Consider the following 25008-nt stretch of genomic DNA (forward strand, 5'->3'; position numbering starts at 1 on the left):
CACCTTGACAGGTTAACATCTATAGATTTGATCTTGTGAGTTTTTGTCAGATCCTGGGCTTTTTTCCCACATCTGTATTTAATAACTCCCAAAGAATTCAGAATAGATATTTTATACTTTTCTAAAATTTAGAAGGATATACAAATTTTTCAAATCCACAGATATATTCTGTCAGCTTTCCAAAATGACTATTGAATAATTATTTTATAGAATTTCTAAAAATGTTATAATAATCAAGTAACCATTTGCTGGTACTCTAAACTGGTATTGTCAAGATCTGGACTGTATTCCAAGACACTGGAATTTGTTCACAAACAGTCTTATATGTAAAGCTATTCACATGACTAAATACATTGTTAGAGATCTAAAACATTCAGAGTATTTAAAATTAACATCCTCCACATGAAAAAAAAAATGCATGGCCATATTATTGTTGCTGTAGAACAGTGTTTGCAGGTACAGCCATCAAGATTTTTCTTTCACATATTAAGTAAAATTGCCATAATAAATTCTCAAAGAATGTGGGAATGGTCCAGATATTCACACATAATTAGATGCCATAGGGTGAACCAGTGAGGTTAATAAATCTTCTGGAGTAAATAAATAATGATTCTCATTGTTTCTTCATTGTTTCTAGAAGTGAAATCTTTAAGCTTCCCACACTCTTCTCCAATTTTTTTTCTATTTCATCCCTCATCAAGGGTGATTAGTTTCCAGTACTGCATAAACTATGACTATAGAATCAGTTATGTATGATTTGTTGTCTCAATTATTCTCTTTTAAACGTGATGATTTCTTTGAAAAACTGGAAGAAATATGTCTTGCACTTGGAAAAGAAAGTGTTGAGGAGTATGCTAATCCTCAGTTTCTTAGCAGCTCATTTTGAAATTTCACAGAGATGTCTCCTATACAAACAATCTTTATCCGATGCTGGAGACAGCCTTTATGTCACCAGAATCATGCAGTCAGCCATCGTAAAGAAAGCTGTTTAAAGCTGGACCCAAGCCCTGATGTACAATGCTGTTGAACAAATTGGATATTTCTACAGGCAGCCAGCGCAGAAGTACTGGAGGTCAAGAGATCAAGACTTGACGGAAAGAAGGAGAAACAGTGATGGAATAGACTTCATATCAGCAATTTTATAGTCAGTATTGGATGGAGGAAGGTGCATTATTACAGATGTTCAAGATAGCAAGAGACAGTGCAGTTTTCCCCCATTGTTCTCTGTATGCACCCCCATCCTTTCACTCACTGTCTGCCCACACAATGTGAAGCAGGGCTGGTCTGTCAGAGACAACAAATTCTCTGAGGGAGAGCCTGGTTGGAGCCACACAACCTTGGATGTGGCAGTGACACTGAGGAAAGGTGCACTCTTAGCAGAGCTACGGGTTCAGACAATGCAGCAGTCTCTGCTGTGGGGGTGCCTATAGGGAACATAGCCTCAGGGTATGCCAGGTTCCCCCCTGCCCGCCAGTCTGGACTTTGGGTTCAGCAGCAGGCAGGTACAGTTTGCACTTTGTGTGCATATGGTAGGTTGACCAAACCCTTGATTTTTATCTTTTTTTTTTTTTTTTTGTAAATATCAAACAGATGTTTAAAGTCATTCTATCCTCAATTTCAGAAGAACTCCAAATCCCTAGAATACAGCGTAATTTTCCATAACAAATTATTTATTTTATGAAATGGTAATTTTCCATAGTAGAAGGCTCTGTCAACATAAACTGCTTATACAAATGTTTGGTTGCTCTGCAATCAAATAATTGGATTCATACACAGAGAATTGAAGATCTAAATATATTTAAACACTAGATAATTTCTGAGTTAATAAGAAATAATTTTCTGTGTTAGAAAATCTGGAGTAACAAAAGCTTGAATTGCCAACTCTAAAAAGATTTATGGACAGGCAGAGAAGCCATTTTCAAAAAGTAGCCTTTAATACATTTGTGTTTCCTGAGTTTTTGTCTGTAGGGAATAAAGTTTTCTTAATTAAATGAGTCTCACTGATCTGACTAATGTGTCACATACAACATTTTCATACTTTGCTGGTACTGCAACATGCTTTGCAACATGGAGCAATAGCCTTAAATTATCTCTTAGCTCAATACAATTTTTCCTAGGTTAGCATTTCATTTGGTATGAGTCTGAACATGATATCATGTTCCTATTTGGGATTCAAAGTCCCTGAGACCATCTCTGCTTGCCTTTCTCCCTTGCATTCTGTTATCATACATAATCAGAAAAGTTTCTGATGTTTCACAATAGCTGAAGATATACCTTCCCCTTATGTCTACCTACAGGCTGCCTTAAGACAATGCCTTGACTTCCTGTAAGGATCTGCTCAGAGTTCAGAAGGACAGCATAGTTATAATGGTGCACAATCAGAAGACTACAGATTCTCTTTCCTTTGATATTTGAATTTTTTACAATTAGTTAGATATAAAATTCTTTATCCCTAAATGCAGTAATAAGTCAATTTCCTGGTCTTTGGTTTTCTGTTCTCTAAAGAAAAATAGAGAGTTTAAACAAAAGTGAGAAAAGAGGAAAAATGGGAAGTTTTCAGAAGTAACAAGCAGCTGCTGTGAATGTAATATAAAATATTGTCAGAAGAGGAAATACTGCATTAAGCAAAAGCTCAAGAGTGTAAGGAAAAAGAAAAAACCATGCTTACGAGTTTGAGAAAATTATTTTGTATTTCTGAATAGTGGTGGATGTAAAATGTTTGCCCCGGCATTCATCCTCCAGTTCTACAGAGTAGAGGGTTAGCTGAAGGTAACTCTGCCTCTCCCTGCGAAGTGCAAATAGCATTTATTTTTAATAGAAATTAGTATTATAATAAAATATAATCTGTAACCATTTGGCTATTTCTAGTATTACAAAGTTCAACCCTTTTGAAAACTCTGGCTACCATTTTGTTGAAGCCCACCATAGCGTGGCTGATGTGACATATTCAACATTTTGATTTTAAAAAATTCTGAGGATCCCACAAATATAGCAAAGCCAATGAGAGCACTAGGAGCTCCAGCAAGGCATAGGTTTCAAAAGGAGCTCCCTAAAACATTTTAAAGTGGCTAATTTTGCAAATTCTGAGTTTGGTCATTAAAAGAATTTTTATTTCAAGGAAAAGTGTTTGTGTGACCAAGTCAAACTAAACCTTTGTTTCTATGCCTCTATTTGTAAAACTAATAATTTTAAAGCCTCTTAAAAAAAACCCACCCAACTTACTGATCAACGTGTTTAGAAACATTCTCTTTCTAAGTTATATTTTTAATTAATGTATTCTTTTATACTAGTCTCTTCTAGAAAAATTAATGCCATTGCATGACACATGAAAAACATATTTTCTTATACCAGACACGATAATGTCACAGCTTAAGTTGACTCAGTTTCGCATCCGCCTGGGCAAAAACCAAGGCCATTTCCCTTTACATGACTGACTTTCCAGTGACTTCCTCTTCTAGACAAGAGGGACTGCAGGAACGCTGCCTCAACGTCACAGGAAAGATGCAGAGGAACATTAACTAGTAAACCATGTGTGTGCTCAGCAGGTACTTCACTGTGAAAGGCAGTGAGGGCAATTTAAGGGACCAGCTGGAAATTACTGGTGATTTTGGTAGAAATATCTAGCAGTGGACTGACTTCATGAAAGTTTTCCTGATCTTGTCGCTGAATCCTACAGGTATCCTATACCTCAGAACCACCCTATCACTCTCTACAGTGCAGCTTATTTGTTGTCAGCACAGCAAAATTGTAGTGTGTCAAATGTGACGGTAGAGTATGTTGAAACTCATCTCCCAACAGAAACCACAAGAGCAACTATGTTGACAGTGTTATTCATATTTGACTTTTTAATGTAAATTAGCTAAAACAATTTTTTTCTCTCTGCTGCACTCAAGTGGCACTTCTCTGCAGAATTTAATGGTATCACAATTCAGATCCCAGTTTGCCACAGAGGCTGACTTACAATAGTGACTTTATAAATTAATTATTGTCTCATATATTTGCAACATGGACAAGAACTCCCTGGTTTGTTCAAAGGTATTAGATTTGCTTGTGTTGAACTTAATAAAGTGTAAAACAGTCTAGGTAATGAAGAAGTTGTTAACATTGGATTGTGACTAATTTTCTGTCTGCTACTAAGAGAAACAGCATTAGTTCCCATGCCAGAACGTATAAATCAGCGTGGTGAAAAGGTAATTTCTAGACAAGTGTTCTCAGGAGAAAATGAGCATAACAGAGAGTCAAAAAAGAAAAAATGCCTGTTTGGTATAATTTAAAAAAAAAATGTCTCTAGAAATTGAGAAAGTAGCTCAGAGGTTTTTGAAGTTCTAGAACCAAAGCTGAAGAAGGTCAACTGTCAAAATACTGTCAACAGGTGACAATTAAAGGGTGGCTACATAGCATTGAGACATCTCTGCTAATTGTTTTCTGTATTTTAAACATCTGGACCTTTTGAGACTTTTTTAGAGAATGGTTTGTTTATTTGCAAACTAATTTTCATCAGCTGTAATAAGAAGGTGCAATGCCAAACACAGATTGACATTAAAGGCTTTTTGCTTTTTTATTCTTTTATGAAATGTGAAACACTTTTTACTAATACTTAGAAAACAATTGAAGTCAGCTTAGGCTTGTCCACATGAGTAGTAAACATGATTAAAAGTTGAAAAAGGATTAGCCAAGTGATGCTTTGTGGGTTTTTAACCTAAACTGTGAATACCAATTTAAAGAATCTAATGTAGTGAGACCAAGCTGCAGTCACATATTAGGTGGTCCAGATGAATACGGCTGCTCCCCAAGAGGCCTTCTGACCAGCTGACATGTTTAAACATTATAATCCTCCCTTTCTCGTATTATTTGATTTAAAATAATGTTTGCTACAGTGTTTAAGCGAAAAATAAAACCAGAATCCCACACTCCTTTACCCTGCTAGGGAAGCCCTAAGAGGCTAAATCTGGGGGAAGATGAGAAGAAGAAGAAGAATACATCTGTGGTGCACGTGCAAGCCTCTTTTAAAGCAACTGTGTTTCACAGACAAAAAACTGCAGCCACCAAAAGGAAACTTTAACATGAAGAAATAATCTCTTCAGCACTATACAGTTATCACAAAAATAAAGCATGGAGTACTGTTATTTTTTTCACTTGTTTTCAAAATAAGAAACAAAAGTAGTACTAGGTCTATTGGGAAGAGGGTGAGAAGAAGATTGCTGAAAGATTTGGAAATTCAAGGCTTCAGTGACCTTTGAGTTTTCAATTCAAGCACTATAAAATTAAAAGATCTAAGCAGACTTTTCAAAACAGTCACTGTATTGGAACCAGATTTTCAGTCACCTCTGCCTACTAGCAGGTGGTCAAAGCAAGCAACTTTCCATGCCCCTCAGTCCTCACAAGCGAAGTGGGAATTCTGTCATAGTGGTCAGATTTTTTGCCCTCAAAATATATCTGGTCTTTCCTCTCAAAATCAACAACTTGTTGGAAGAAAAGCTGTTCAGGAGGAGGTGCTCGTTTGGAGACAATGCCCATTAGAAAGGTTTCTTCAGTTCAGGACAGAACTCCTGGAGCTGCAGGTGGACATCTGCCTGAAACAACCGTCATGTGCCACCTCAGCGGTGGCAAAGCCCTCATTTCACGCCGGGGATTCGGCACGGGGCAGCAGGCTGTGGGCTCCACCTGCCAGGCCCCACGACCGCAGCTCAGGCCCTGGGGGACACCGCAGCACTAATCCACCCTAGGAAAGCCAGCACAGAGAGGGAACTGAAAGCTTTTCTCCCATACCCTCTTGAGACCACTAGCATCAGGCTGTTGGCTACTTCTGTTTGAGGTAGACTGGGAAAATGTTTCCCAGGCAAGCTCTTGTGCACAGCGATTTTTCAGATCTGGCCATTTCAATTAGAAACTAAAGTGAATTGGAGCTTCTTTGAAAGCTTGACCAATTCTATTGGCTTTGGTGATGATATATAGCATGAACTTAATTTCAATCTCCTCATGTTGCACCGGTATTTGTTACCATACTATTACAGAGGTTATATTTTGGTAGTGGATATTATTATTATTATTATAGATACAGTTTCATGGATCAAAGAGACAGGATGTTACAGCCTTGCTACATGAAAAATACCTTGTGACACAGTGCAGTACGTCTTGGTCCCTAAAGAGAATCACTATTTCTCTGTTTTAAAATTATTACTTACATAGTTGTGTCATTGAAGCAGATCATGGACTATGCTGAAAACAAGCGAGATCAGCCTCCTCTGTATTACAAATCTATACATTTTCCCAGATGCTAGCACATAAACTAAAAATTAACTGTGAGGTTGTGAATTCAAATAAAATCTGCTGAACTTTTTTTTTTTCGCCTGTGAGAAAAGGAAGAAGAGAAGGGAGGTTTCGAGGGTGATGGAAGGGAAAGAATGCATTGCAGCTTCTGTGGACCCATCAAAAACAGCCTGATGGTACTGCACTGCCGAGGAAGTTGTGGAAAACTGCTATGAAACAGGTATGGCAAAAGGCTAATGAGCCTAAAATTTGATCTAACTGGTGAAGAGAAGTAGTGCTTATAAGACCTGAAAGCTCAGTGGGTCTGATCTTTCACAGATATAAATTGATGGAGTCCTATTAATCTCAGTGGAACCGTGCCATTTTACACTCTCACACACCAATCTAATTTGAGTCTACTTTCTACCTTTCAGTCGTTCTGCCTTTTAAAGCAGTCCTACAAAGAAAAAGCAACTGTGCACCTGAGGAATTTGGTTGGAGAAGAAATACATTCCAGTTTTATCTTTCTAGCTGGCACTTACAGTTTGTCCAAGAAAATTAAGATTTTTTTTTTTTTTAAGAACAGAAATTTAGAATTTGGAAAATGTAGTTTCAGTATAGTAGTTCTTTCTCTACAGTATGTTATTTTCCACTTTATTTAGTATTGTAAGGGCATCTTGAAGAGGGCTTTTTCCATAACAGTGTCTTCAGATCTGCTAAAGCAGAAAGCAACTCGCTGTCCTCCCAAGCCTTGAACAGGCAAAGCTCCCTCTGCTGATGTGTGCAAGTTCTCCTCTATTAATCAGGCCTAATTATTGTTTTCCTGGCTGTCTTACAGTCTTCTAATGACCATATTGATTAAACTGGAGATACACTGCCTAATTAAATTTATGATGGCCGTTCTGATGCCACTTGAACGTTGTTATTGATAGACAGATATTATGGGACTGTGTGAAACAGAAATGCCTATGAATAAGTAGTACAGAGCCAAGTCAAATCCCAACATTTGAAACAGAAAGGGGCAGTGATGTTTCAACGTGGCCGCCACTTAACAGAAAGCCAGAAGTGTGTCTTCTTGAAGACCTCATGCATCTGCTTTCATCCCTTTCTGGGTATCGATGTGAGGTCTTCTCCTCCTCCTCAGCAGCCTGGTACATAGCAAGTCCTCATTCTATCTAACCTTCTTAGATGTTTAAAGCCAAATATAAGTGAGGGAAAAGCAGGTGTTGCCCATGTTTAGTGTACCTCAGTGTGCAGCTCTGGGGCTGTCTAAGCAGAGGTCCCAGTTCTCGTTCTGTGCCAGGACCATCATACGTAAAAGGGAAAATAGCTACACACTTTGGATGACAGCTGAATTATTGGGAAAGTGCTAAGGCATTTCATGTTAATATGTGTTCATTTCTAAAGCACAGCAACCACCTGGGAATCGTCATCTGTCTTTCCATGGGATGAGTCTTTGTACACTAATGGTAGCTCTGCCATTAGTATTAGGAAAAGCCCCAGAGCTCAGCCAGTCGTCACAAGCACTGTAGAAAGTGTGCTATGGGAAACAGGTTGGGTAGGGGGAAAGAAAGGGAATAAGAACACGAGAGTACAGACCCTTTCTTTCAGAAGGAATAAAGGGCAATTTCCAAAGGGAGCAGAATTGATCACACGGTAGCTCAATATCACCCTCCAGGAGTTTTCTCTAGTTGAAGCTGAGTTCTCTTAATTTCAATTTTATAGGTGTATATTTCTCTGACCCATCTCTGAGTTCCTGTATATTCAGCCAAAACATGTCTACCTCCCACTTTATTCTTGGGAAGGTAACGATCGTCCTTGCCAAAACATCTTTCCTACATACAGATGGGTTAATATTATCACAGATTCTGCTACGAACAACCATGTAGAAAATTGTATAGAGGTCCTGACAGCTGCTGCCCCAAAAGTGTGTTTTTATACCTCTATGACAATTAGCTAAACTTAGTTTGACAGGAGATTCTGTGCTCTGCTTTTAAAAGCCTTACACTGCTGACATTAACACACGCCATAGTGAGATATTAATTGGTGAGTTTTCTCATACCAGAAATTTTTGTGGATAACTAGTATAAACCTACCAGCTACAGAAAAAAAACCCAAACCTCTGCAACTATCTTCTTCTAAATATTTGTCTTGTTTTTAAAATAACCTACTCAAAGAGAAATAAATCTTGCTGTTCGTGTCTGCATGCAATTCTTCTTTAGCTAAACTATAACAAATTTGTCTCTGTGTGTGACTGGGAGAATCCTAACTTCTTATTCCCACCTATTAAGAGGGAGAGGTCATCAGCTATGTTTATCCATCTAGGCAACCTGGATGTCTTATTTGGCTGGATAGTAAGCTAGCAGAAGCATATCATATACCACCATAAGACTACGTGGCTTAAATAAGTAGCTAAACTGAGTTCTCATCCATCCTCACACACAGCTCCCACTGGGAGGAAGAACGGAATAAGAAAATCAGACTCAATAGGGCCCTTTCATTAGTTTAATTTCTATAGTTCAACACTGTTTACATAATAAAATGATAGCTATAGATTTTTCACTTTCTAAAACCAAGTGAAAAATGTATATCACAATTACAGCATGGATGGACTGCAGATACCATGCTATTAAATGTGTGCAAAAGAAATGCTTAAACCATTTGACTATTTTTTTTTTGAGAATTGTCTCTGCCCAAAACTTTTCACTTATAGTTTTGCCACTGAAGTCTGGCTCCTGGGACTGCTCTTTCTTCTATCTGATTTGGCCAAGATTTGTTAATTTTCTACTTTAAAACTGGAGGCTTTAAAACAGCTATCAATAGCCCAGATCTGAGCACTGTGAACCCTAGCAATATATTTCCTGAATCCCACAGTCTGTTACAGGAAAACAGAAATTTTAAGTTCAGAGGTTCAAATATTGTTTTCTAATGCCACTTTCTTGAAGTGGTACTGTAGTAAGAATAATAGTACAAATAAAATTAAAAAGTGATCTAAACAATTTTCAGGAAGATACAGAAGAGTTATTTTTGCTAAAAAACCTTTCAGCAGTTGACTTTGCATTTTAGATTTCTAGAAATTGATTAAATAAATAGTTTTAAATGCAAAAAATACAATCTACCTTTCTGGTATTTACACAAAACTAATACTTCAGAGCTGAGAAATTCATACTACTGTCAGAAGACACATTATTTGATTTCCACTCATTTACTGTGAAACCACAGAAAAAGGTTACCAACCACCCTCATATAATTGCATCTCTCATGCCTGGCTTTGTGGTCCAGCTTTTCAGCAACCATTTTTCATCTTCAGCTGCCTAAATTGATAAATCTTGTGTTGAGAAAGAAAAAGCACCAGAACTTCTGAACTGCTTTTGGACATTTAGACTGCATGTTTGTATCCCAGTGCCCCCAGGGTATAAACTCAAAATAACATCAGTTCCACATCCTGAAACTTGTGACTGAAAAGTGTAATTTTCACATTAGATGTAAAGCCAATGTTTCACTGAAAGTGTAAAAACTGATGTCCCTTCAAGGGTAAGCCTGCTTTCTGGCTGAGGAACAAGAAAAAAATGAATGCTATAATTCCAATAGAGAGAGTCCCTCCTTCCACATCCATATTGGGTGGAAGATGGAATACTGAGCCATCATTTCATTACAAAACACTTAATTTTGTTCTGGCAGCTAGTAGGATCCCAGCTGTCCCTTTCACTTTCACCTTGTAACAAACACATGTAGCACTGTAATAATTTCAAGTACAAAAATGGAGAAAAGATGAACAATAGCAAGTTGCTAAGAATGCTCATTTACATGGGATGTTTTCCTCCCTGCCCCAAATGACTTGGTTTTCTGTTGGCCCAACTACATCAAGAGCTTTTGGCCATACATCTAGCTTGATTACAGGACAAATTTAGTCTTAAAACATTTCTTATGATTAAATAAAGAGGTGTCAGGTTTTCTTCTATTGACAGTAATGGCTTGGTTAGCAGCTGCCACTTCTGCTTTGTACAGCTCCTATAAAGGAAATTACCAGTACAAGAGAAGTTTTTTCCCTATAAGACTGAAAAATTACAAGAAAACCATATACATGTCATACAATATCAATTTTCAGACTGTTTCTCATTAAAATGTGCTTTAACTATTGGTAGAAGAACCATGGAGTAAGGGAAAAGGAACCATGTATGATTTAATGTCTCAATTACACTTCATAATTGCAATGGAGACACGGGAAAATCAGTCTGCTTCAATGACCTACCTAGAGGTCTGATAATGGCAAGCGAAGGGCTGGGTTTCAGAAGGGAAAAGCACATAAAGGGGGAGGAAGCAGCTGCTGTTATAATGGTATATTTATATACTAGTTTACAGAATGAAATTTCACAGTTTAAAAAAAGTGATCTGTCATATATTGGATCAGACTGTAGAGTATGCCTTACTGTGCTTGGAATCGCTACGACTTCACTGGTGACAACTCTTGTCCACCCTACAGAAATAAACTCAGAATGAGCAGCCATTCATATCACATGAAACTTCTGCAATACAGGCTTTTTTTTTTTTTTTTTTTTTTTTTGAGAGACAGAATGACTACAAATGTCAGTAAGCATTTCATTCACTGCAGAGAGGCCAACTTTAAATTGTATTGTGTTCTCGATGGTGAATTGAGAATGTTCAGAGAAAGCATTGCAGATAAACTTTTCTTACTGAAGTAGAAAGTGTCACTTCCTCAGCTGAAGTCCAGTTAGCATATTTACTATTAGTATCACCAGTAGCAGCTGCTACAAAACACAGAGGCAGAAAAATGTTTATCAATGAAGTGAATAATTTAATTCTAGGAAATTATTCTAAACAAATGTCTTACAGATTGTCTTTTGGAAACTTGGATATCTTCATGTAGCTACAGGGTTGCTCCTTACAGAACAGGCTACAGTCCCCATAGACTGAGGCTTCCCCTTAGTCAAATTTACCAGTTAAACATCTAACAAATACTATATTAACCTTTCTAAACTTGGGGCTAGAGAAGCAGCACTTTAGTTTTTGAAAGCAGCTGGCAGTTCACATAGTAAGATTTTGGGGAGGGCTGGGGAGGAGGGAGTGGCACGGAGATTACAGAGTAACAGTTCAACTAACAAAGCTTGACTTTGGGTTGTTTGGTGATATGAAAAAAAAATATCCTCAAGTATCTCTAAAGAGATGAGGCACTAAAGAGTGTATTTGTGACAAGCCTCTTTGTTTCTGCAGTCATCAGTGAAGATACAGCAAAGGAAATGGAGGAGCTGCAGTTATGCATTTGCAATACACAAAGTCCTTGTTTTCCCACTAGGCACTGCAGAATAGCAATTGTCCATTCACAGCACATATCACATCCTCTGCATTTCAGGGCTAATATTTTTGCCGTCCTTAACCTAGCATGCTTCAGCCTAGTGTAGTTAATTTTTGCAACCCTTTAAGGTGCATTGCATGAGGTAGGTGTGCTCATGTTCTGTTCCTTATGTGAATTGTTTTTTTCAGGTATGATTTTTAAAGTTAAACTAAAAGATTTTCAAATTGCAGAGGGTTTATATCTACAGCAGCATCTCAAACAGAGCTGTAAAAACTCTCATTCCGCTGACTGGGAAAAATATGAAGATTGCTAGTCATTGAGAATACCTGTATATTAATGCAATTAACAACAGAAATCAGCTGTGTTGGCTGAAATTATTTTTAAGACCACTCATTCACACACACATACACACACACACACGAGCTCTGACAAGTGGCTCCTCCTCCTGTATTTTAGAATCACACTCCTGAAAACAATGTTAGTTTTATGCTAGCAGTTGCTTTTGTTTCCTGCAGCACACACTGTCCACTGTAATGCTGCAATACTCATTCAAGGCAGATCGCTAGCTCAAATATGAATTGAACCTATACGCCATCAAACAGACTCCAGGCTACATTACTTCAACTTCCAAGCAAATTTCTACTTTTCTCTGTTTAAGTAGCAAAAGCTGTCTGAAGACTGGTGTTGATATAAGACGATCAGCTCCCTCCCTTCCCACTGAGGATCTGCTTATAAGTCAAAGCGCAGGCTGCTTCTTGATTTTGAACTTCTGAACCCAAACCAAGTAAAGCAATCTAAGCATGTAGTAAAAAAAAAGATGTGGTACATGTACTCCGAAAAATGAGCCTGGTATTCTTTTCTGCTTGACCTGTTTATTGCCAACTCTTTCTCCCTCTGCTCTAAACTCTCAGACTAACTCACAGCCCCCTCAAGATAAGAATGAGTTTCTGCTTTCTTCTCCCTTCATCGAAGCCAGCCAAGTCCCAGGTCTCCTCTCCTGCCACAGAGCAGTAGGAAAACATACAGAAAAAGCAATCACACTTTCCTCGGTGGGGTCAGAAAGAACTGCAATAACAGACTCTTCCCACAATCTTCTTTCGCCATCAAATGGTTAAATCAACATGTTAAAATTTCTATCTAGTTTGAATAAAGAGAAAAAGGGAGGAAATTCAAAAACCGGTTGCTGTAGTAACAATCACCACTAAAAATCTTTGCCACTAAATAATAGTATTATCTCCCTCTCCCCCTCGCAATTTTAGTTTCCCTTCAAAAATAATCATGCTGCCTCTTTCAGATTTGCTGTACATACCTCAACCATTAAACAAGACATTTAACCATAGTGGCAGTTCTGTGACCTTTGAATGCCGTGAAATCTCTAAGCGGTGCAGCTTGTTCATGAAGACTTGTACTGCAGAATCCAGTAACTGCATCCAGGATTAGGAATGGAATTAAGTAACAACGGCAAACAAAAATAAAAAAAAATAATGAAAAAAAAGGGGCGGGGGGGGGGGGGGGGAAGGAAAAGGAAAAGGGCAAAAAAAAGAAAAGAAGAGCTCCCCAAGTCCCCCAACCCGGCCAGTCAAACCACCTTAAGAAGGAGAAGGGCTCGGGCGGAGCGCACTCGGCTGCCGGGCGCGGGCCGGGGTAGCGCTGCCGCTGCAGCCGCCGCGGGCGCGCGGGGAGGTGCTGCCACCGCCGCGGGCGCGCAGGCCAATCCGCGCGCGCCAGCCCGCGCCCGCGCTGTCAGCCGCGGGCAGCCCTCGCTGTTTATGTTTCCTCGTTTCGGGAGTGACGTCAAAGGGCTTAGTTTTTCCTCTGCATGTGCTATTAATTTTAAACGACTACTATAGGAGGAATGTGGCAGTGATTTAGGCAGCCTACCCTACACGAAAGAAACCAGAGACGTGATTTATCTGTCCTGGGTTTAGCGCAGAAATATTAGAAAAAAAAACATGGACATAAAAATCTAGTGAGAGGAGCCGGAAGGATCCCAAATATCCTCACAAAATGGGGAAAGGCTATAAATGTGCTTATACATATTGAAGTATTCGTAAATACACCCGAGATGTTTCCCAGTGAGAGCCGGGCTATTTGTATGGGTCATGGTGCAAAACCAGCCCCGATTCTGCCCTTGCCCTGGAGTGAATCAGGAGCGGCTTCACTAATTCAGTGGTGTCACACCAATATAAACCTGGTGAAAGAGATAAGACTGAGGCTACCGTACGCATCCCTTTATCGATCAGCAGTAGGTACATTGTGAATTAGTGGACTTCTTTCCATTGCTCCATTCTAGTCATGGATGCAGTCGCCCTTGAGCTCTGCTGCCCCGTGCCAGCACCTGTTCGTTCCACCAGCAGGCCGCAGCTCAGCTGTGCTCGCCCATGAGCTGTGCTGTGGACCAGCACTCAGGGTTTTACTTCATAACAAACCCCATGTCGGAAGGGAAGAGGCAATGGCCAAGACTGGCTTCCAGCATCACCGCACCACTGTCGATGGAGAAGTTATGCAGCTGAAGCTTCAAAAAACAAGTAATGTATATCAAGGTCAATTAGCATGGGCAACAGAGGCCATAACAGCACAGCGTAATTGATAGGAGGTCAGTTGACGATGATAACTGTTTAGTTATCTTGATCATTTTCACTTTATTGATTTGGTTTTCTAGGGATTCCTTTCGAAGAGATTGGTTTATGAGGCACAGTCCATTCCTAAATAGTCTTAATAGCCTAACATTTAATTTTAAAACACACTTAAGTGCTTTTGAAAGTGCATAGGCTGACAGCTCTCAAGAAAGAAATCTCTCAACAATCCACAGAACAGGTACAAAAATAGTAGAAGTAATAGGAGTTTCTCCATGACCACCAACTGATGTTAGCAAAAATGTTACTCCAGACAGGCCAAAATATTTAATGATTGTTTTCTCACTGAAAAGTCTGCCTGTGCTATCACTGCTAATGTAATCAGCTTCAGCAAAAAATGCTAAGGGTTATGGTGCTGTAAATGCTGAAATAACATATTTTAAAAGTATTAAATAAGGTAAAGATTTACAAAATTAATTAGAGCTCATTAAATTCATCTGACTGTACTTAGAGAACTGTATGAAGCAAAATGGAATGCATAAATAGGAATAATATTTGTAGTACACAGAAAATCATCATGTTCGTCTTCACTTAGCATTGGTGAGGGAGCAGCTGAGTACTGCAGTTTGGGAATTGCACTTCAGGGACCAGTTTTGGGAATGTCAGTTTAAAATGACATGGGTTCCAGTGAGAATAATCTGGAGTTTGTGAAGAAAGGCTGAGATTGGCATTGTTTAGTCCAGGAAAGGAGAGCTGGTATGAATTATTCGCTATATAAAGGGTACATTTATCTTAGAAAAGAAATAAACAATACTAGAGTTTATTCTTTGGCCTGGAGACATTACCTGGCCTTTAAACTCTTTTACAGCCTTCACGACGACATAGCTGCATCTGAGCTGGCAATAAGTCTCAAACCGCGCTTGGGAAGTGACCAGGATGATGCCCAGACTTTGTGGGGGCCCGTTCTAGAAACGTGATGTTGTACATAATCAAGGTCCACCACTTGGGCCTGTGTTCTGGCTCTGTTTGTTTTACCAGTATAGATAAAAGCAATTTGCACAGAAGAAGGGAATAAAGTTTTCTCTGTATTAATTGTGGTTAGAAAAATAAACTGCAGCAGAGGAGAGTTGTTTGACATAGGAAAAACTAAAGGCAGGACAGTCATACACAGAAATAGATAGGTGGTGATAGTCTGCAGTGTCCTGTTACCAGCTATTTTTAAAATGATGGTTTAGCAACCATCATTCATGGGCTGTTTTGATAGAGCTGATCCTAGTCTGGAGTATAGACGTAAGAGTAGGAGATTTCTGAATGGCTGTTCCAGTCCCACTTTTCCCATTTTCTGCCATAGCTATAAGCATCAGTCTTATTAATAATATTATTAATATTATTAATAAAAATATAGTAATAATAATATTACACTGTGTTTAATGAATTACATGAACATATGGTACATTCAAGTTCTGCACAAGGTCTCAGATAGGTGTTGCCTCTCTCCTAAAGAAGCTAGAGGTTACTTCAGCCTCCTGGAATCATGTGGCTTTCTGACAATAAGTGGTCATTGTGGTTTTTACAATGTAGATGCTTCTTGGAAAGATGGAGAGGCCTGGAAGCAGTTATGACTGCAGTTTCTACTTAGACAAAGATAATCTCAAATGAGTACGTGCATGTATGGATGGGAAACAGATTGCATGGCTGTGCAGGGTGTTACAAGGAAAACCTTGGTTTCCTCAACATAACTACATGCTCCCATGGTGGGATGGAAAGGACTGCTGAGAAGAAATGAGCTTCATCTAACAAAGAAAGAGGGAAAACCATTAGCATTTTGGTAATCTGATCAGATATGTGCTAAAATGGCCTGTCAGGCTGGTGACATAAGCGTTCAAAAAAATCTGACCCACAGTGGCCTATATAAAAAAGCTGAAAAAATGAAAATTCTGTGATTCTTTGAAAAATGTCCGTGGAGGAAGAAGAAGAAAACAAACCAACTGATGCTCAGCCCAGATGTCACTATAATGATGTAAAATACGTTGAAAATAATAGAAGGAGCTGGAAAACTTAATGCAAGAGCAAAATTACAACTTAATTGACATAACAGGAACTTGGTGGGGTATAGTCAAGTGGATATGTGACTGGAATACTAGTATGGAAGAGCACAGCTTGTTCAGGAACAACAGGAAGGAAAAAGGGGAAGGAGATTATGCCACATATCTCACTCAGATGTTCAGAATGCACCGGGAAACATGTATTGAAAGTCTGAGTGATAATACAAAGGAAAAGAATGTAAGCATCACTGGGGGATCTGCTGCAGATCCAGGCAGATCAAGTGGATAACTCTTTTTGTTAGCAATTAACAGGATTGTCTGAGGCACGGACTTGGCCATAATGGGAGATTTTAATCATGCAGCTCTTGGAAAAAGAGCTGAGCTGGGCTCAGACACCTTGGTTCATTCTCTTCAGAACCAGTGTTCAGAGTACATTTGGGAATCCCTCAAATTTATGAGCCTGCTTTTTTGAGCTTGACTAAGTAATTTATTGTACTTCCTTTTATAGTCCTGGCTCAGCACTGGAGGCACTTAATATTGTCTTTAGCTACACACAGATGGCACACCAAGACATGCTGTCTCCCACCATGGGATGGCATTCCTCTTCTCAAATCTTCAACCCTTCCACTGTGGTCTTTGGAAAGGAACTTGGATATTAGAAAGACTGCTTAATCTGCCTCATCCAAACCACACGGCTTGTACCCAGACATACTCCCTGAAACCTAAAAAAAAAACCCCTAAAGTCATGTGAGTGCCAATCAAAATTGTGTTTGCACATGGTGGAATGGCAGGCACTGTGCATGGACAGGCGAAAAGATGCCTTCTTCCTAAGGTGCCTTCCAATTTCTTCCCGCTTCTTTATTTCTAGTCTGGCCATCTTTAGGAAGGGCTCCAGCCTGGGAACACATTGCTCTTCATATTGCTGTCAATGAGATCTGAGGCAGTATAGTAGTTTCACAGTGTGGGAATACGAAGTGGAAAAAGATACATTTTTTTCAAGCTGCTGCCACTGCTGAATGAATTTATGACTAACTCTTCCTTTCCACATCCCTCAGGTCCCCCTGGAATTGCTCTGAAATACAAGGTTGTAGATGTTACAGTAATTCCCAAAGGTGTTGCTGCTTTTCCTTAGGACATGAATATGTAAATCTAAGGATGATGAAGACTGTGATGAAACTTGTCCTTTGCTAAGTTTGTTGCCATTTTCTTTGTCAGGGGACAATAAAGGTGAAGAACTAGAGCAGAGGCACAGTCTTCTGTAGTCATGAAAATAAACGAAGGAGAGTGTGGCCAACCACAGTCAAAGCAGCAGTGTCAAGGAAGTTTATGATCACCTCACCCCAGGACAACAGATCTAGTACTCTTGCAGGTGAATTTATATGTTAAGAGGGATATATTGCTGTTGGGGAACTTTTTAAGGCAGATTCCTCCAGGCTGAATCGTGTGAAATGCTGGACAGTGACAAGATGTGGGTATTCTGTGCCTGATTATTTACAAATTAATGCCCTCAGGTTGCTTGTTACAGATGCAATGAACGGCTGGAAGCACCCTCGGTGCACAGTCTGTGGAACAGACTCCCTTACAGTTCTCTCTACCTGGGATCTGTGCAATGTTTTCAGTATATTTACAGGCAGCCTGTGTGACCTGTCAGAAGATGCTGTTGGTGGGTGATCAGCTGAGGGTCAGGGTTGTTTGGAATGACCGACCCAAGGCCAGGATGCAGAGGGCAGCATGACTCAGAGAAGCATGGAGGTAGGTAAGGGCATGATGTTGTTTAGAGCAAGGTGGTCCCCAAAGGAGGACACAAGTTGCTGATACGCTGTATACCTCATTTATCTGAGCCATAAAGCAGGTTTGTTGGTGCATAATTTAGACTTCTGGGCTTGACTTCATCTGACAAAGTGCTGTCATAACAAGAATACACCATTTCTGATAAAGGCGTCTACAACAGGGGAATGCTCTCCAGCTCCCACAAACTTATGTGTCCATTATTCTGTCTGTCTTTCCAGCCTTGATCCTACCTACCTATTGTCAGACATCTTTTCCAATACGATTTAGAAATTCAGCTGTTTCTGGCAAATATCTTTCCTCTAACTGTCCCCTATGCCCTATCAGAGTTCCCAGTCTCCTTTCCATTCAGCATCTGCTCTCATCTGAATTGCTGAGTTAAAAAAAAAAAAAAAAAAAAAGTCTTTCTTTATATTACTCTCTTTCCTTTAGCTTTCTCTCTCCTTGGAAAGTGCAAAGCCAAGGACATATGTACGGGATAAATAACGGTCCCCTCTCTTATAATATTTGTTGCAACTCAAATACAGTTCAGGAATCTCAGTTTGGAAGTGGTTGAGGACAACAGTTGCTATCTGAGCCCAGCTGTTACAGTGAGTTCCCAGACAATTTGGGATGACCTTAGACGTTTCCCTGGCAAGGGAGAACACAAGGGCATTTGGTCAGAGGTCAGCACTAAGGATTTGTAAACAGCCTCTTAATATCATAGGGCAGAAAAGGAAATCTAAGGATGTACAGAGCTTTAGGTGCCCATGCATAGGTACCCCCAGGATTTAGGCAGGTACAGTGCCAAAGGAAGAAGGAAATTGACACAGTAGGAGGGTCTGGGGGCTTGAAGGTCCCTAAGTAAGAGTAGAAGAAATAGATATGAACTCTATGTATTGGTGACAATTTTTCTAACAAGGCTAGGGAGAAAGTACTTAGAAAGCTACTTCTATAGTTTATAAAAAACTAACATATCACATTACTGCTTTATAAAATTTATATTGTCTGATGTATTAAGATCTATGGAAAAGAACTTGTTTTGTTTAACCTAAGAACATTTGGAGTTATGTAATGTGACTAGATTTTTAGAAAACCTCTCCACTTCTATATACTTATTAATAGATTTTAGTGATTGGAAAGTTCCCAAATAAAATGGATTTTTTTTCTATTGAAAGACTATAGAAATAATTTCTCATCTATGGATTAGGTAGTTCACATAAACAGCATTGGATAAGCTCAACAAGCTTCATATAGGGTGATGAAAGCATCAGGAAGTTTCAAATGCCCATTATCCTGGGGAACTGATCTAGAATATAGTGGGACCTTGATTTTCAGAAGACGTAACTCCTGAATTAATTAAAAAATAATTGCATACATGAATATTATGAACTAATTTAGGGTCCAGTCATAGTCTGGTTTCTGTTTTATAGTGTTTACATGAGTTTCAAAGGGTGTCAGTTGGATTACTAGTGAAAAGGTCCACCGCATGTCTTGCTCTCAGTCAGGCTTCCTGGCCAGTAGCGCACAGAACAGTGGCAAATCCCCCTGTCAGCGCAGAGCCATACTAGCAGAGATGTAGTTTGTGCTGCTGCTGCAAATGCTGCATATAGGCACAAAGGACTTCACGATCTGGAACGAAGAAGCTGACACACAGTTCGAGCCATCAAAAAAGAAGGATGAGAAAACGTTGTTGTGAATGGCTCATATTTGTTTTAGTGATCAGTCCAGATGTGAAAAATTTTGTTTGCTTGCTAATGTGATTTGATTGCAAAACCAGGAAAATTATGGCAGAACAGAAAGGTGAAACGTTTAGTGTTCTCCCTTACCTGAAAGATGGCAAACTTTCTTTTATTTTGGCCAATGCTGAGTACTTTTGTCTTCACTTTGATCACTCATAGGTGGGTGGCACAACTTCCCTCTAAAATCCAAACAAGTTCAGAGAAAATTTTCAGTTGTAAAAAGCAGCAAGATCAGCAAATCCAAAACTTGTATCTTTTTAATAGTACTGTTGCTGATACTTCTCCAAATTCATCCAGCCCTAATTTGTACAAACAATTTTTGTTTATCTGCTTCTTTTAAGCCAGTAGATTATTTTATGAAGCTCATGGTGTTTAAGACAGTTGAAAAAAATAAAGCAAAAGTAATGTTATTTTATGCCACAAAGGAAGTTGAAAAAACAGAAAAACAAACAAGAACCAATTCTGCATTGAAGGGTTAAAAGCCGTGTCAGAAAGGTCAGTATATCAGTTGGTGAAACTGTAGAAGTGAAAAAGTATTGCAAGAAAAAAAATAAATCCTTGTTTATTCAGCTAAGTATCTTATATTTTATGGCCAACAAGTAAGGAGAGGTAGGAAAAATAGTGATATGGTAGTTTTCAATTCAAAACTTCTTTTTTAATATCTAAAAATTTGTACTGCATCACAGTTTTACACAGATAAACACACAGGTAAATATTTTCTTGAAAAATACTGAGGAAAATGGTACACAATTCCTAATTTTTCATTTCAATATCCATAAACTACGAAGAGTTGAATCCTTGCTTTTTCTTGTTTTTTCCTACCTTTATAACATTTTAGTTGCAGGACTTGATTGTTGCTTATGAAAATCTTTGATCAGAAGTTAGAATTAGAGTGGATTTTGTAGAATAAAGTGAATTTCAATTTATTTTATCAATTAGGCATTTCACTATGTTTTTCAGATTTTGAAGATTTCTTTCTTATTTTATTTTAGCAGGCATTAATAGGCATTGCTTGAAATGAAACTGAGGCCAACATATTTGGAACAGGATTATTTAATCTATTAAAGGGAATTTTACCTTTTGCATGAAGCTAATAAAGATTTATTTTCTTACCCTGTTGAACTGAAATGTGGTAGCATGAGCCAGCAGGTACAGGTCTTTAAGTTGAAAAGAACATTGAGACATGCAAATGAAAATTAGTGAAAATCATTTAGTTTTGCTCAGCAATTAGAACTTGCACATGAATAATGATTTGGCCAATCAGTTGTATAGATGCCCACCTATTTTATTCCCTTTCACGTCCTTGCTCCACAGCCTGCATCACACCTGTGTTTTGGGATTCCCATAGAGCCTGCAAACATTAAATGGGCTCTCTTCAGACAATCTGCGACTCTACAAAGTTGTACTTATTTCATGGTATGTTACATCTTCAATATACAGAACTGAATACAAATTGTTCCTCTGTTTTATATATTAATCAGAAATAGTGAACCCTGGCTAGGGCCCCTCCCCAGTACTATGACTACACACGCTGAGTTGTAATCCTAACTCACTGAAGTCTTCCAGCATTTGATTATTTTGTTTCATTACTTGAAATTAGTCAGTGTAGTGATAGAAGTAGTATAGTCAGATGAAAGGGAAAAACACTCCCTAACAAAACAAAAGGAACAAATTCTCTTAGAAGCATACAACAGTCATAAATTCTCAGCAGGTCTAAAATCTCAATGTTAATCTCTTCCATACTGCAAGGTTTGAGTCTCAGTTTTTCACAATTTTTTTAACCTATCTTGTTTAAATCATCTCAGTGCTATGCTGTCTGAAATGCAAGCCAAAACATAACTTCTTTTCACAGAAGAGGAAGGACGTTGTTGGGGTCACAAAATTCCATTTCCTTAGCACCTTACACAAAAACATCCCTAATTACCCCGCCATCACACACATGTAAAACAGTCTGTAAAGTTAAAGAATATGTGGTAATGTATCATCAATTAACATTTATGCATTAGTGGATCAGTTGCTTTAAAAGAACAGTAATGATTTGCAGTGGTTTTCTATGCAGTTTGAATCTTTAAAGGAATCATAACTAAAACTTTTTAAAAGAGGAAGTTGAAACTGGTATGAATTCATTCAAATGCTAAAAATGTGAATGCTAGGTAAGGTAGGTAAGAGTCATGAAAACAGTGGAAAGTATTGAAGATACATAATGCATCAAATCTTTGATTGAAGTCAATGGGAGTTCACCATTCACTTTAACAGATTATTACTGCTATACTTTATGATGATATACTTGTGGTGAGTATATTCAGTGTTAACAGTGTAGAAATACTTCAATCATGCTAATCTTTGCATTTACTTTACATAGATTCAGAACCTTGATAACAAACAGTTAAGACACAAAACATACACACATTCAACTCCTCTTGTGCAGGCAGATCCGTTAAGGACAAATACAGGTTGCTTTGATGTTGTGCCAGCCATCTGCAATTTTGTAAATTACAGAATACCGTAACATTTTGAGACAACTTGCCTTGGCAACACTGACATAGAACAAACCATTAACTTTTTGGTCAGCTGCTTTCCTCCTTTTTCAGTTGTCTGATTCCAAGAATTTGTGATACATGTTTTCACAGAAATTAACCAAGACCATAGCTTCCCCCTGGCTTTGCAGGCAATAGATGAGGTTGAGTGATGGGTCATTATTCCCTTAGCTCCTCAGCCTACCTATCACCTGGAGGCTGCTTTCCTTGCACCGATGTGCTTTTTGGAGCTGCTTCATGTACAATTTGAGTTGCTCTTGATGTGACAACAGTGACCTGCATAAGAATTGTCTCCCCCAGCAATCTGACTTCATCTATTCCATGCCCCAATACAGTTTGTTGATTTTAAATCCAGGATATATAAGAACCTAGGTTACTGGTAATTATGGGGGATTGCATATAATATTGCATATAGAAATACTTGTTTTAATGTGTCCATGGGCTATTGTAGGCACAGATTAGCTTACCTAGTGCTTAGATTTATTTTTTTAATGTTTAATGCTATCTTACACACATATTCCAGACTTGCAAACACATGTAAATGATGATTTGAAAATTTGGTTCCTTTCCTATAAAATGCTATAAATCTTAGGATTCATCTTTTCAATTTATTTTAATGTAGAAATACTATCAGTGGATAATTCTAGTAGGACATCAGAAAAGTAAATTCCAATAATTTAAAGGCAGTGTATAGCATTAGATGTAAGAAATAACAAGTATACTTCCTTTGGGACTATATGCAGTGCATTATGCATTCAGTCTGAACTTCCGATGAGACAAATGTCCCAAATAGGGTAGAATAATTATCACAACAGTAACACACTGAACTGACAATATGAATATTTCTGTTAATTAGCATCAGGGGCATTTTTTAGCACAGCAATGATTACAAAGTTACTGTGGCATTCAGCCATTGAACTATATTACAGATAGGACGTAGCTACCAAGGCCCCCTAGATTTTGAAGTAAAGAGCTCTCCTTTAGGGTGATTTAGGCTGAATTTTTAATGGCATCAAACAGGACCTCAGTTAACACTCCCTGTTACTGCATCTGACCTACCTGCCTCCTGAGCACACACATTTGCTTTATGAGCTGAATCCTTTCCCTGTAACCTCTGCAGATCCACCACAAACCAGGTGCTTGGTGTCCCTGCTTTGCACTCTTAAAATATGCGATCCCTTTCCCAGATGCTTGCATTGCCGAGGTGCATACAGTGTAGGTCTCTGATTTCTGTCTTTCATGGTCCTTCTGTCTGAATTTCCTTTTCAGAGTCACGAGGTTTGTTAAACACATGAAAATATGTTTTTCCAACTATTATTCACCAGTAACTATTAGGAATTTTGGTCAAGCCAAGCTAGGGGATTGAATTAATCTCCTGAAGGTCAATAAAGACATATTAAAATAGCAGCTAAATAAAGACTATTAAAAGTAATTTCTATTCCATTCAATTGTCAGGTATGGCTACATATCCTGTGCTTCTACAGTTTGGGTCACATCTGAGACTCCAGGTTATTGTGCAGCAAAGAGAAAACACAGACTCAAAATGCTAGGAATTACAGCTGTCATGCTGAAAGGACACCAGCCACTCACACTGAAGTGCAATTGCCCTTTATCTAAGTTGTCTTTCTAAGTGACATTTTTCTGTGATGACTAAGATCACTTGGTACCATGAAACAAACCAATGTCTAATAAAGGCAAACCTGACATAAATGGAAACTACTAAAGGACAAAAATGAGCAGAAAAGAGAGAAAATTTTACCAACACCAAGAAGGTTGTTGTTAAGGAGAATATAGATATATTTTTACATGGTCTTAAACCTTTCCAGTATGCTTAACTTTAAATCCTAAAGGCAAAATGTCTCACCCATGAGATGCATAAATGGGCTAAACATGACTCAGATTAAGGGCAAAACCAAGCACGTGGCCCGCACTGTCACACAGAAGGAGATGAGCTCCATGATGCTCAGAGATTAGCTCAGCTACACAGTGAGGACCAGGAGAGATTTGATAGCTGATGCCTTGTTAAAACAATAGCAGCATTACAGACCACTCTCACAAACTGAGATATTGACTTGTCTGATCAGAATTGTGAAACACACTTTGGTCTAATCAATCTGCCTGGTTTAACATGAACAGTGTTTTTTACTTCTGAAGTCCCCATTTAGATTTCCCTAGCTACACATAAAATCCTCTCTAAACTGCAGTTCCACACCCACACCCCACACCCACACCCACCCACACCCACCCACCTCCATACACACCCCCCCCCCACACCCAATGTATTTCTTACTTTTGCTTAAAATGTCAGTTTTTACCATTATAAAATTCAAGTGATCTGTACCTATTCCAAAGACTGGACAATATGATGCTAAGCATGGATGAAAGTACCTGTTCTTTTTCACATTGGTCAGTCACCCTGTGGAAACAGTGTTTCATGAAAGACTCCTTTATTTTTCAGTTAGCCACACCATCCCATCCCTGGAATTTCAAGGTCAGAGGACAGCAGAATAATTTATTACAAAGTTAGCACACATTTAAAGAGAATTAGTTCAAAATTAAACTTCTTTTAAAAATGTTTGACGTTGACTGAAGGAACAATTCTTTAAAATGAGACACTTTTACACTTTGTATGTTACTGTGTCTTTATCTGCACCTTCTGTTTTCACTGCTGTCTTGCTTAGATTCATTTGTAATTATCAGATAGACACTAATTGAGGCAATAAGCAATTGCAACCATTATTTGAACTAGTACTAAGGAACAGAAGTTGTACTGGATGA

The 25008-nt window shown here is 38.6% G+C and overlaps 1 protein-coding gene across 2 annotated transcripts in view; it reads right to left on the bottom strand.

Annotated features, from left to right (window-relative positions):
- PDE7B (phosphodiesterase 7B) overlaps positions 1-24426 on the bottom strand; it is a 191970-nt gene extending 167544 nt beyond the window's left edge. Inside the window, exons 1-2 of one of the 2 annotated variants that reach the window (XM_080390173.1) lie at positions 13152-24426; positions 12873-12987 (exon numbers count right to left, since the gene is read on the bottom strand). In XM_080390173.1, coding sequence (XP_080246299.1) covers positions 12873-12893 — 21 coding nt within the window. In that variant the 5' untranslated portion in view covers positions 12894-12987; positions 13152-24426. Of the gene's footprint in view, positions 1-12872; positions 13067-13151 lie in introns of those variants that run through there. The other variant, XM_080390174.1, reaches the window with a different exon arrangement.
- Between the last annotated feature and the right edge of the window lie 582 nt (positions 24427-25008).

This window comes from Falco punctatus (assembly GCF_963210335.1).
Source record: "Falco punctatus genome assembly, chromosome: 5".
Lineage (NCBI taxonomy): Eukaryota > Metazoa > Chordata > Aves > Falconiformes > Falconidae > Falco > Falco punctatus.